General features: G+C 40.5%; 1 protein-coding gene across 1 annotated transcript; it reads left to right on the forward strand.

The window, feature by feature from the left end:
* The first annotated feature begins 6,832 nt into the window (after positions 1–6,832).
* Positions 6,833–14,152, forward strand: LOC135073497 (spondin-1-like). Its single transcript, XM_063967681.1, has 13 exons — positions 6,833–6,904; positions 7,980–8,140; positions 8,285–8,511; positions 8,586–8,843; positions 8,921–9,127; positions 9,204–9,470; positions 9,542–9,707; positions 12,587–12,689; positions 12,907–12,952; positions 13,172–13,357; positions 13,431–13,532; positions 13,838–13,957; positions 14,024–14,152. The coding sequence occupies exons 1-13, from the start codon at positions 6,882–6,884 to the stop codon at positions 14,150–14,152; spliced, it is 1,995 nt and encodes a 664-aa protein (XP_063823751.1). The 5' UTR covers positions 6,833–6,881.
* Positions 14,153–14,242: the final 90 nt, after the last annotated feature.

A 14,242-nucleotide genomic window follows, 5' to 3' on the forward strand; every position in this document is an offset into this window, starting at 1 on the left:
TTTTTGATGCACTAAACAGTAAAATTAAAGGCTAAGATTTTTTTTGGGCATAGTTGAGGATATTTTCTAGGGCTATTAACGGATGGAAACACGATTTGATGAAGTTGACTCGATAGAATAAATTCCCAAAGTTACCTCTATTCGTTTTCTATTTATGGTTTTATTTTTAAAATAAGCGATTTGAGATTCTAAATCTTTTACTAAACTAAAGTTCAGAAATAACTTGAGGGCTTTTAACGGATGAAATTTTTATATTGCGTCTTATTTAGTTACTATGTTAAAAAATGTGGAAAAAATCGTCCATGACGGCTTGGACAATCTCAATCAGTCGCGCGGTGGCGCTTACGGAGGACGGACGCGTGTCAGTTTTTTGGCCGTGACAGTTCGCGATTTGTCAATATTTTTGACAATGATGACTTTGATGAGTCACAGTATAATAATATCAGTGTTACTCGAGAAAGCGTAAATTTTTGATAATTAAAAATTATCAATTTTGTCTACCTATTGAAATTTAAATCGTTCGCATCCTTTTAAACTAAGACTCTACTCATGATACATAGTACATTCCTCAAATATGAGACAAAACCAATGAGTTAAAATTACATTTTAATAGTACCTACATACAATCGTCTTACCAGGCCTGTTCATCTCCGCAAGTTTGCATCGAAAACAAAACACGTACGATGGCCCACCTACAGGATACTCTTCGACAAGGCCTCACATACGAGCGAACATTGACTCACGCACGCGTATTCTTGTGTATGATGGAAGAAAATGGTGTACTAAATACTGTGCAGTATTTAACTGCCTAAATAATAATAAAAACACAAAATGTACTTTTTTAAGTTGCCTCAAGACACTGAGAGGTAAATAAGTAGTTAATAGTATTCATAATAATTCATGCTAAATCATGTATTTCCTCCGCCATTTTCCACAGTTTGGCACCTCACGTTACATCATTTTACCGAAGTCAGCCCTATAGATTCGGCGCAGTGCCGATCACTGACGTTTGTCAACAAAATGGTGCTTGACTCTTGAGACAGGCTAGATTACACCATATTGTTAATGATATTGAGCATACATTTTTTTAATACCTTCGCGAAGTAAAACTTCTGTGCGTAGTACTTATTTATATTCTGTGGTCTTACACTCTTTAGAAGAGCACACTGACACAAATAAATAATAAAAAATACTGTCTAAGGTCTGTAGCTAAAGGTCTAAGCTGTAAGATAGAAGAATCGTCTAGCCAAAAAGATGGCAGATGCAGCAGATATCAACGGATTTAAAACTGGAGTTCATATGACTCCTTGTAGACTTGAGTCTCTAGAGCGTCCCTTCCTCCACCATGCGTAAGAATTTTCACAAAAATACTGTCTAAGGTCTGTAGCTAAAGGTCTAAGCTGCAAGATAGAAGAATCTTCTAGCCAAAAAGATGGCAGATGCAGCAGATGTCAACGGATTTAAAACTTGGAGTTCATGTGACTCCTTCTAGACTTGAGTCTCTAGAGCGTCCCTTCCTCCACCATGCGTAAAAGTTTTCCAAAAATACTGTCTAAGGTCTGTAATAAAAGTCTAAGCTGCAAGATAGAAGAATCTTTTAGCCAAAAACATGGCAGATGCAGCATATATCAACGGATTTAAGACTGGACTGGCACCACCTTGCAATGTCATCCTCTCATTGTTATCTGTAATGTAAATTATTTTTAAAATGTATTTAAAAAATAAAATGTTCGTTTTATTATTTCAATAATCTGACCTTTCAACTCAACTACACTACACAAACACCTTTGTTCGCAACTGTACTGACGAAACCTCGATATTATACCGTTCATTTAAGATGGCAAGCTTTTTGCTGCGGTAATGCACTCCAGGTAACCGTGTGTGATGCTTATTGCTCATAGTGATTTTCGATACAGAGCCCCGTACATACGTTATACTAAATTATGGAAAGAAAACACCCAGACCAATACAAACAAATATGTATGCAATTTTAGTATGATATTTTTATTTATTAATAAACAAAAAGACTGAACAAAATTGATGCGTGTACTGATTAATGTAATTAACCACATGCAAAGCTTTGTGAATTGCAACAACTATAATTTATTATCCAAGCTCTAAATAATCGCTACTACGAGTAACTGATCATAAAATGTTTTTCCAATCGCTCAAGCTCCCGAGGATCTACCGATAGGTCGGGTGACGTAATCTTGAAATTCTTTTAGCCGGCGCGGAACTTCCGGAAGGTCGGGTGACGCCACGCCTCTTTGAACCGTGTTTACTTTGGCAGTTATATTCTATATTTATTCGATTCTAAAATATATTCCCAAAAATTTTGAAAGTTGTTTTAATTTGTATCACTTGGATATGATTTGTATTAGAAAGTGCTGTAAGTGTGACGCTTGAATGGAAGGAAGTCAACCTAACCTAACCAACTGCGTATTTCTAAACTGCGTATTTCTATACTGTGTAGCCGCGAGAGCTTTTTGGCGCGCTGTCTTCGGCGAAGTATTGCGCGCGCAGATTTTGACAGCGCGAAATACCTACTTTAGCAGAAATACCAAGCCTTAAGGTCTCTACATTCTAGCGAGTCGCGGTAGATGATTTATCAAACTCTGTAAAGCAAGCTGTTTGCAAGAGAGGTTCCCGCGCTCAATAACGGTATTGTCTTTACTTATTCTGTGTAGACATTCGTCGTAAATTCTTAAAAAATATTCATATTTCTTCTTAATGGAATACGAAAATTAGACAAGTTAACTTGTTTTTAGCAGTTGCACGTTACGTAGGAATCGAAATTAATCAGGCACTTTCGCGTAAATCACTCACTTTTTTACTTTGCCCAAAAATTTTATAAAAAAAGTTTCTTACGCTTAAAAATCATTATTTTTAGCACTGGCTCGTATAAAATTTGTAATTATTGGTAGGGTTAATGGTCAAATGCCAAAAATAAATTACTTGTATGTATTGATGTGCCGTTCCCGAGAGCGCTCTCTCAACTGAGAATATTCTCGGGAGCGCTCCCGGGAGCGTTCTCCTAAGTGAGAAAGGTTGAGAATCATGTTTATCAAATGGAAATAAACAAACTTTCTTATGTAAAATAGTATTAAATTAAGTCGACAGATAAGTGTATATTAAACAATACACTCTATTTACAGTGAAAGGCTATATTCCCAGTGTTCTCGAGAATATTCTCGGGAACTTTCTTGGCAATATTCTCGGCAACTGCACCTTTATTATATTTTATTTTTTTCGTCGTGAAATGTCGTTTTAATGATTTGTAAGATGACAGAAATTTCTTTTTACACGTAATTAAATAATGTAACTGTCCATTTTTTCGTTTTTAACACGATTTTATTAGGTCGTCGTGTATGTAACTAACTATGTAATGGAATCTTAGAATCTGAATTACACGTACTTCTAAGTCTTGTATCATCATGAAACTTGGCAATTATATGTAAATTAGATGACAATACAATATTGTGGTACCAGCTGGTCTGGTGATGGGACTGGAAGGTGGCCATAGGAACTCCTAAACGAAACGGCGGAATCACACCGAGTTTGGGTTCATTGGATTTGGCTTTTCGAGATCTTTAAGTGCTAGATAATGTCCAGGGTCCTAATGATGGAGTCAGGAGGTGGCCATAGGAACTCCTAAACATAACGGCGGAAACTTATCGAGTTTGGGTTCGTTGGATTTGTCTTTTTGAGCACTTTAATGCTAGATGATGTCCAGGGTCCTGATGATTTTTGGCCTTTTTGTATTGTTAGTAATTAAAAGCGTGTTTTTAGTTTTTTAAACTATTCTTATTTGACATTAATTAAGGGCATATTTCACAATTGCTTAGTAAGGACCTGTTTCGCCACATCTGGATAAGTTGTGGATAGCCTGTCTGACGGATCATTTGACACATTTTTATAGAAAATACGTGCTAGCTAGATTGATCCGACACTTACCGAATGAATGCCGGACATTAGTCTGTACGAGATTAGAATGGTTCTCTAACAGCTGAAAAATAACAAGGCACTGTAATCACGGCTGAGCTTCTGAAAGCAGGCGGAACGCCGTTACTAAAGGCTTTTCAGAAGCTGTTCGATTCCGTCATCCTCGAAGGAATAACGCCTACGGCATGGCAAAGAAGTATGGTGATACTCCTCTTCAAAAATTTCGCTTCTGAGCCATGTCTACAAGCTCTTTTCGATAGTCATTACGAATTGTCACGCTAGCAGGCTCGACAACTTTCAGCCCACCGAACAAGCCGGTTAACGAAAAGGCTTTAGTACCATAGACCATAATAATATACGCTACGGCAGATTATACGGAAGATCAAGGAGTATAATCAGCCACTTTGCGTTTGTGAACCATGAGAAAGCCTTCGATTCGATTGAGACATGGACAGTTCTGCAGTTGCAGCAAATTGACTATCGATACATTAAAGTGTTGAAAAGCTTGTACAAATACGCCACAGTGACAGTCCGTTTCAAGATCAGGACCCGAAACCTATCCAGTTGCAGCGAGGGGTGAGATAGGGAGACGTCATCACCACCGCCCTGGAAGATGTTTTCAAGTTTCTGGGCTGGAGCGGATTCAGCATAAATATCAACGACGAGCACATCACCCAGACAGCAGACGATATCGTAGTCATGGTTGAGATCGTGGAAGATCTAGGCACAATGCTCTAGGTAGGTCCAACTTTGAAAAAAAGGTCAATCATCGAATCCAGCTCGGCTGGGCAGCCTTCGGGAAGTTTCACGATATTTTCACGCGCTGTGTCCCTCGCGTCGCCACTCCGCTTTAAATCCGCTTGCAATCCGCTAGGGTGGCAAGGGCCTTAAAACTCAGAGGCACACTGCACAATCACAATCACAATGTTCAAATACCGTAGCCGAGTCCTAAAGCCGCGGTACGCGTTTATCACGAAAAGAGTTATCAAGACAGCAATATCTCACTCACACGTTTCATGCCTTGTTTATTAGTAATAAAACATTGAAACTTTACAAATAATATCACATATAAACAACAAAATTAAAATTAAAACTAAATGTATTTTGTCGAGAACACTGAGAATATTCCCGGGAGCGTTCTCGGTTCTCGAGAATATTCTCACTGGGAATATTGCCGGGAACGAGAACTTTCTCAGCAGCACATCTCTACTTGTATGACTGTAATGGCCATTCGCAATCGAGTCGTAGATACCGATGTTTTTCACGATTTTATTTAAACCAAAAACTTGGCTGTAATCTGAATAAAGTATTCTTTGATCTTATCATTAATGTATTAATTATTGTTCAATATGCTAAAGGTAACAAATAACAATATACCGTATTTAATTAAATTAGATATAAGCCAATATGTGCAATTTTTCTAAGTTTTATTCATACTATGTCGTAGAATAAGCAACGCTAGGACATTGTTTAGTTATTTCTGATTTTATTTATTAAAATGTTTGAGAATAAAGTCTTGCTAGACATATAAAACGAATTTTATTCCGCCGTCGATTTAATTTGCCCTATTTTCAACCGACTTCAAAAAAAGGAGGAGGTTCTCAATTCGACCCGTATGTTTTTTTTTTTCTATGTTTGTTACGCGATAACTCCGCCAATTATGAACCGATTTGAACAAATCTTTTTTCAGCGTATAGGTAATACCTCAAGGGTGGTCCAAAATTGGGGATGAACTTTTTTATACGCAATATCTCCGCCGATTATAAACCAATTAGAACGATTACTTTTTTGTTGAATAGGTATTATCAAAAGGGTGGTTTCATGCGAATTTGAAGAAAATATTTCACCCCCAAGGGTGGAAAATTGGGGATGAACTTTTTTATAATATACATTAAGAATATGGTCTCAATGTACCTACTGCCTACCTTCAGTGGTAACATCAAGGTAATAATTAGTTAACTAAAAAGCAAGAAATAAGTAAAATTTTATGACTCCAAAAAACCTACACTAAAAAGTAGAAAAATAATTACTAATTACCTACTTATTTATTAGGACGAATTATTAATATTTATGTAGATATACCATGATTGATACTTTTGGAGGCGGTGCAGGCAAACTTTACATGTTTCATAATCTTGGCACCGACTCCAGAAGTATCAATCATGGTATACCTACATAAATATTAATAATTCGTCCTAATAAATAAGTAGGTAATTAGTAATTATTTTTCTACTTTTTAGTGTAGGTTTTTTTCTATGTTTGTTACGCGATAACTCCGCCAATTATGAACCGATTTGAACAAACCTTTTTTCGGCGTATAGGTAATACCTCAAGGGTGGTCCCATTTAAATTTAATAATAAAAAAAACAACCCCCAAGTGTGAAAAATTGGGGATGAACTTTTTTTATACGCAATATCTCCGCCGATTATGAACCAATTTGAACGATTATTTTTTTTGTTGAATAGGTATTATTTGTGTTCACGCATTTGAAGTCGGTTTTATTTTTTTTAAAAAGTTATAATTACATATATGGTATGAAAGCATACTGAAAGCAGAGCTTATTTGTTTCTAATTACTTATTTAAAGTTAAAAGTTTTAAGAGCCTTGAAACTCGTTTTTCTTAACTAACTAATATTAAAGTCAACAATAGCTTCATTCTTTAATAACAAATTAACTTTTGCGCAACAATAATATGCGCGTAAAAGCTATTTTTCAACTAAAATAAAACAATTTGTAAGTATACTTGTTAACCCTTGCAAAAATATTACACATGCAAAAACTTTCGTAGTCTCCATTTTAGTCCGTAATCCGCGTAGCATGACATACATCAATACAACATAGAGCTTCCGTAGCGCGCGCCCTTAGCTCAGTCCCCCGTAGACGCGTAGGGCGGGCGGCCGTCTACGCCCGACCTCACTCCCAAAACTCCGCACAATTTATGATGATCCCGCTTAAAATCAGGTAACAACTGTTTTATATTCCATTACTACCAGTATCAAAGTTTACTATTAGTAATTTTAGAGTAATTTCCCTCTAGATTAGTGTAGGTCAGTGTACTTTCTTTGTTTATCGCCCGGTTAGCAAACAGAGGTGGGCAGTTTATGAACTCTATCTATATGTAGAAGTGCACGCATAGTATGCAAGTGCGATGCGATTTGCGACTGTGCAGGGCGAAATTGATTGGCTGTGTACCGATCTAGATCAGGGCACCTCCCGTGCGTTACGCTAAACTTTAGCAGTTTTGATTAATGTAAATCATTTCAATTAATCTCAGTTCATTAAATGAAGCGGTGAGTAATTAAAACTTTGGAAACATCGTTACGAAACGTAATACTTCTTGTATTTCCTATTGCTAAGCTTACGGTCGCAAAAGCTTTAGAAAAATTTTCGTAGACGTTTGACTTCGTAGCGTAGAATATTTCACTTGTTGAATGCGGTTGGATGACAGTGTTCATGCGTTTGTTCTGTTTAATAAGAGTAGGTATAAAGTAGTTTCTGATTTCTTTGTGTGTGATATTTAATCTTATTACTTTACTGAATATAAATTAATGTTATCATTGTAATTAAAGAAGATGCCAAATTATTCTTTGTTGATTGTAATCTCTGAAAGTCTGATTGCACATAATGTTTTCTCAGATAGAAAACTCCATTTAATTTTCCTTTATTTTCGAGTGTCATGGGCTACCTACTGTTTGCCATGGGTCTAAGTAAACAGTATTTTCATGACTGCATTGTGTGTTAATTAAAATGTTGAGTAGGTAACGTGTGCGAGTCGCATCGGGAGCATCGGGAAATGGCAGTGTGATTGATTAGAACAGATTCCACTGAGTCCAATTTTTCTTCCAACTCCAAGACTTTTTGCGAGACGTACTTAACTGCTTATCTAGTTTGTTTCAAGCTATTAGATAGGTACCATTGGATAGATACACCTGCCCCTACTTGTATTAGAATCTTTAAAAGTCCATTATCATCAATGAAAGTTTTGAAGTTCGCATTTTGAGAAGTCGGGTTTTAATTTTTTTTCGTTTTTGTAAAGCAACATGCTGAGCTTGCTCTTGATGAGCATACTGTGGGGCGCAGCAAGCGCTACCGAGGAGTGCGAGCGCGCTCCGTCCCACGCGCAGCCGGCAGACGCCTTCTACCGCTTGGGGATAGCCGGGGAGCCGGACCTGTTCTTGCCAGGAGAACTTTATACCGGTAAGCAGTTAGCAACTCTTTCATAAAGCTTTTGTTTGTTGTCTGTAGCATACATTTATATGCTTAGGATCAAGAAGAACCCTGTCTGCAGAGTTTGAAAAAGAGCTGGTTAAACGAAGACTCTAAAATATTCAATCTTTTCAGTCTCGCTTCAAGGAGTAGACAGTGGACAAGGTTCCACTCCATTCGTAGGTTTCATGATCTGGGCCGAATTAGACGAGGAGCAAAAAAATGAAAGTCTAGACAACTTGACCACCAATCAGCAGCAGCACCTGGGCTCGTTCCAGGCGTACGATGCGCAGACTAAGCCGCATGAATCGTGCAAGCCTGCTGTTGATAATGCCACTGCCCATCCTAAAACTGAGATACAGGTATGCAGAGGGTTTTCCGACTAGTTTGATATTAAGGATTTACCTAGAAACTGAAATTGTTGGTTACTTTTTAGGTTATTTGGAGTGCACCTATGAAAGCAGGTGAGGTTTGTGTGCGACTATGCGCTCGTGCTTCTCCAGCTACAATGGCGGTAAAGGAAGGGGTTACAGGACCTACCGTAGAGACAGTATCTGCAGGAGCAGATAGTTCTACTATCCAACGCAGTATACTGGCGCGGAAGATTTGCGCTGCCCCGGCTGCTCCTGCAAGCTTCGCAAGGCAGCCGCCCATTGTGGAGCCCTGCTGTGCTTGTGATGAGGCAAAATATGAGGTAAGTTTGTATCTTACGTTTTATGTGTTAAAAGGTATTATGACACAGTCACAGGCTCACAGTAGGTGCTTTAACAGGTGACATTTGAGGGTCTCTGGTCTCGGAACACGCATCCCCATGAGTTCCCACCAGAGACGGCACAGGCGCACTTTGGTGACGTAATCGGTGCATCACACACCGCTCAGTACCGCGTGTGGCAAGAGGGACGCATCGCCAGCGCGGGCCTGAGAAAGCTCGCTGAGGACGGCACTACCACTATGCTCGAAAAGGAACTCAAGGCTGAGGTACGTTTTTCTAATTTTACAATGAGTATTTTACTTTGAAGAATGAAGGGAAAAAATAAGACACCTCCTTTTACAGAGCGATCGCATCCGCACAATAATCAAGGCTCGAGGCATATCTTGGCAACAAATTTCCGGAGCTGGCATCCCAAACACTTTCGCCGTGTTCCGTGTGGATGCCAAGAATCATCTGGTGACGCTTGCCTCGAAGTTGTGGCCGTCTCCAGATTGGATCGTGGGCGTTTCGGCCTTGGAGTTGTGCAATGCTAACTGCACCTGGTCTCATTCTGCTACCTTGCCGCTGTATCCTTACGATGCAGGGACAGATAGTGGTATCACTTACACGGTGCGTATAAAGTTATTATGTTGTCTACTACTGTTTGTCAACTGTTGATATACATGTGTATTTCTGTCCAGTCCCGTCGTTCTCCGACGCTGCCCCCTTCCCCGGTACGTGCCCTGCGGCCTGATTGGCCACGCGACCCTCGCTCACCATTCTACAGCGCGACGGGCGAGATGAAGCCCTTCGCTAGGCTCCGGCTCACGAGGCTACAGCTCTTTGAAAAGAACTGCGATGCAGCTAGTATGTTATTTTTAGTTTTCTTTCGTATTGGTGATCATATCCACCGCAGGAGTTGCTCTAAATTATCAAAAAAACAACCCACGCTGGGTAGACAGGTTGGGAGAGCCTGAACTTTGCACGTTTGTCCCTTAGTTAACTCTTACGTCATTCAGACGAAAAAAGATGGTCATAATTTTTCCGCTTTGCTGGAAGCAAGAAGAATTTGTTGCAAGTAAAATATAATGTGGCTTGCTGAACAGCTGAACTCATAAACGTTAAGGAGTGAAGTTATGGAGAGGAGAAGGAGTTATTGACCTGGTAGGTGGAAGGGTAGGGGTAGGGAGATTAAGGAGAAAACCTACGTAGAATTGGCTTTTAGTTCATTACGTCCCCTACTTCTGCAGAGACTAGCAGTGACACGGGGGCACAGTCCCTCTCCCACACCGGCGGCAGCGGTGGGGCCTGCTCTACGCACGCGTGGGGCGCGTGGAGCCCGTGCAGCGTGTCATGCGGGCCAGGCCGGGCCTCTAGGCAGCGTGAGTACGTGTGGCCTTCGCGGGCTTATGCCGAGGCCTGCAGAGTGCCGTTGACAGATTACAAGCGGTGCCATGGCCCGAGGATGCACTGCAGGTGAGTTGGATGCACAGCTGCACGAAAGAATCTCCTATAGAAACATTATACTTATCACAAATTAAGTGTAACATGGTACCTATGTATGATGCCAGGATGTGCGTACCATCATAGGCTTAGGCTACTGCTAGCTGATAGGTTTGACAAGCTTTTCATCACCACAAATAAAATACTTTGATCTTCCATCTTCTAAGCTAGTCTTCTCCCATAGAAATCTTCTTTAACTTTTTTGTGTGTGGAAACCGAGTACTTTGGTTAATTTAATTAGTCGGCCGTTTGGTGTAGTGGTTCAGAACTGACTACTATGCCGAGAGGTCCCGGGTTCGATTCCCGACCGGGCAGAAATTGAAATGATGAATTTTAATTTCTGTGACGGGTCTGGGTGTTACTATGTATAATATGTAGGTATGTATTTAAAAAAAAAAGTATACAGGGTGGCCAAAACAGTGAGGTCTAAAAGAAAAATTTAGATTCCTTACATCAAGGTGTACCTAAATCACCCCCATGTATGTAATACGATTGTGCTTAGTTTAGGAGATAGAGTTAATTTTGTGATATTTTAAAATTTTATGACCTAGTAGGCTTTAAACATTTTTATCTTTTTTTTGGGTTGACTTTTTTCAGATTTCTTTTTTTCGACAGATTTGTTATTAATTGCAGATGTTTGAAAAAAATCATGACCTTCATATCTTTGATTCAACGTACAAAAGTTTTGCTAGAAACATTAAAATTATGATTTTATCAGAACACTATCAATTTTTCAACTTAAAAGTTTATGTAAAAAAAAGAACTTCCATAGGTCCAAAACCATTTTAAAAACTGCGCCGTTTTCTAAACATTCATAATAATAAAAAAAAACATGTACTTAATGGGCCACTATTTCCTGTAATCAGTCCACTAAAGTGGTAAGTCGGAGATTCCGTTACATGTTTTTGACTTTCTTAGAGTGAATTAATATTAGGAATCCTCTAAGTTTACATTAAGTACGTAGAACAGATTTAGAGCAGTAACTGGAGAGAACATGTTTTTATTCTCAACGAGGAAGCTCTTGCCCTTCGTCACACCTGGTGGAAACTGATGATTAGGCTGAAGGTGGAAGGGAACTTCAACTACAGAGGAACCTCCAAATGCCGGAATACAGTAATGCTATTAACATTATTGTTATAGTGACAGACTTAGGAAAATAGAGTTGCTAGCCAGGCAGACTTAGATCAAACCCTACCACCAACCAAACCGAGCAGAAAATTTTACCTCCACTGGGAATCAAACCCGGGACCTCTGAAGCTTACCTCTTACCACTTGAAGACAGACGCAGTTGTTACATTTTACTATTACTCTTGAAATACCTACTACAGTGAGAAGAAGAAGGAGGGATATTTGGTTTATGTTCATTAAAACTTACTTAAAATAACAATGTGTTCTGGAATTTGGAGGTAGGAAGCCATAGTTCCTTTGTAGTTGAAGTTCCCTTCCACCTTCAGCCTAATCATTAGTTTCCGGCGCAGTTTCTAAAATGGTTTTGGACCTATGGAAGTTCTTTTTTTTACTTAAACTTTTAAGTTGAAAATTTGATAGTGTTCTGATAAAAGCATAATTTTAATGTTTCTAGCAAAACTTTTGTATCTTGAATCAAAGATAGGAAGGTGATTATTTTTTTCAAACATCTGCAATTAATAACAAATCTGTCGAAAAAAAGAAATCTGAAAAAAGTCAACCCAAAAAAAAGATAAAAATGTTTAAAACCTAGTAGGTTATAAAATTTTCAAATATCACAAAATTAACTCTATCTCCTAAACTAAGCACAATCGTATTACATACATGGGGGTGATTTAGGTACACCTTGATGTAAGGAATCTAAATTTTTCTTTTAGACCTCACTGTTTTGGCCACCCTGTATAAGTAGTATATCCGTTAAGCCAGCACCCATAACACAAGCATATTAATTGCTTACTTTGGAGCTAGATGGCCCTGTGTGAGATTGTCCAAAGATATTTATTTATTTATTATTTATTTATTGAACAGTTCATACAAAGATTTATACGCTAAGAAAGATTCAAGAAACATACTCCTAGAAAGAACTGGTAACTGGACGTACTGGTGAGCTTATCTCTATGAAGAGACTCCTTCCTGCGGATTTTATCATCAAACGTCGTATTTTAGGGTGATATCGGAATACGAGCCGGACCCAGCGGAGTCTACCGGCCCCTGCGCCATGTCGCCCTGGTCGGAGTGGTCGCCATGCGAAGGCTGCGGCGTGCGCGCCCGCACTCGACACTACGTCGTCCCGCGCGCGCACAAGCGCTGCCACATCGGCTTCCGAGCGCGCACCATCACCAGCCAGGCCATGCCGTGTGACGCTGGACCTTGCCACAAGTAATAAAATCCTTAGTCTTCTTCTTCTATTGAACAGCCCCTTTAGCTAGATAACGTAATATTCGTAAAAGATTCCATTTCGTGAGCATTTCACGGACTGGAGCGATTTTGGAGTAGAGAACTGTAAATTCTGTACTATCTAGGGGGGCTGAGGTCAAAACTTTAATATGTAGATATAGTATCAGACTTTATACTAACAAAATGATTTATTTTTCAGGCCTCCCAGTCAGGCGAACGCTACCAATCACGATTGGTTCTTTGTGGTAAGATCTATAAATTCCTAATCTGAACTTCCTAAGAAAAGGAAACTACCTATGTCGAGCTAGTTACGGGCTTGACGTTGTATCTATGATATCAATCAACTATCATATCGGCGCCACACATTGTGTATTGGATCCAAGACTATAACTTGGTGCCAATATACCCAATATGTGGCGCCGACATCTGATATCGTAAAGAAAGCTCATCTGTTAATTGGGTAGGACGAGCCCAGCTGGCCATGCAAGGTTACGACGTGGGGCGAGTGGTCGCCGTGCTCCGCGCGCTGCGGGCGCGGGCGGCGGCTGCGCACACGCTTCTACCTCAACCCGGACACTAACGTGCAGGGAGAGCTCACGCGCCGCCTCCTAAATAGCTGGAACCGCCGGTTCGCTGAGCTGCAGCAGATCGTGAGTGATGGGGCTTCAAGTGTTAAACTAACGCACGATGCACATTGCACATAGTCGTAATTTCGTAGGATAGCGCACGCGCTTCTACCTCAACCCCGACACTAACGTGCAGGGAGAGCTCACGCGCCGCCTGCTCAACAGCTGGAACCGCCGGTTCGCTGAGCTGCAGCAGATCGTGAGTGACGGGAGCCTTAAGCATTAAACTAACGCACGATGCACATAGTCGTAATTTCGTAGGATAGCGCACGCACTTCTACCTCAACCCGGACACTAACGTGCAGGCCGAGCTCACGCGCCGCCTGCTAAATAGCTGGAATCGCCGGTTCGCTGAGCTGCAGCAGATCGTGAGTGACAGGGGCCTTAGGCATTAAACTAACGCACGATGCACATAGTCGTAATTTTACAACGTTATTGTCCTTGGACGTAATCATGCTAAAGGGGGGTTAGAAGCACTGTGGGGCTAGTGGTCGCCGTAATCAGCGCGCTGCGGGTGCGGTGCGTACGCGCTTCTACCTCAACCCGGACACTAAAGTGCAGGGAGAGCTCACGCGCCGCCTGCTCAACAGCTGGAACCGCCGGTTCGCTGAGCTGCAGCAGATCGTGAGTGATGGGGCTTCAAGTATAAAACTAACGCACGATGCACATAGTCGTAATTTCGTAGGATAGCGCACGCACTTCTACCTCAACCCGGACACCAACGTGCAGGGAGAGCTCACGCGCCGCCTGCTAAATAGCTGGAACCGACGGTTCGCTGAGCTGCAGCAGATCGTGAGTGATGGGGGCCTTAAGCATTAAACTAACGAACAATGCACATAGTCGTAATTTTTCAATGTTGTTGTCTTTGGACGTAATCATGCTAAAAGGGGGTTAGAAGCACTGTGGGGC

The sequence above is a fragment of the Ostrinia nubilalis genome, chromosome 7 (genome assembly GCF_963855985.1).
Source record: "Ostrinia nubilalis chromosome 7, ilOstNubi1.1, whole genome shotgun sequence".
Classification (NCBI taxonomy): Eukaryota; Metazoa; Arthropoda; class Insecta; order Lepidoptera; family Crambidae; genus Ostrinia; species Ostrinia nubilalis.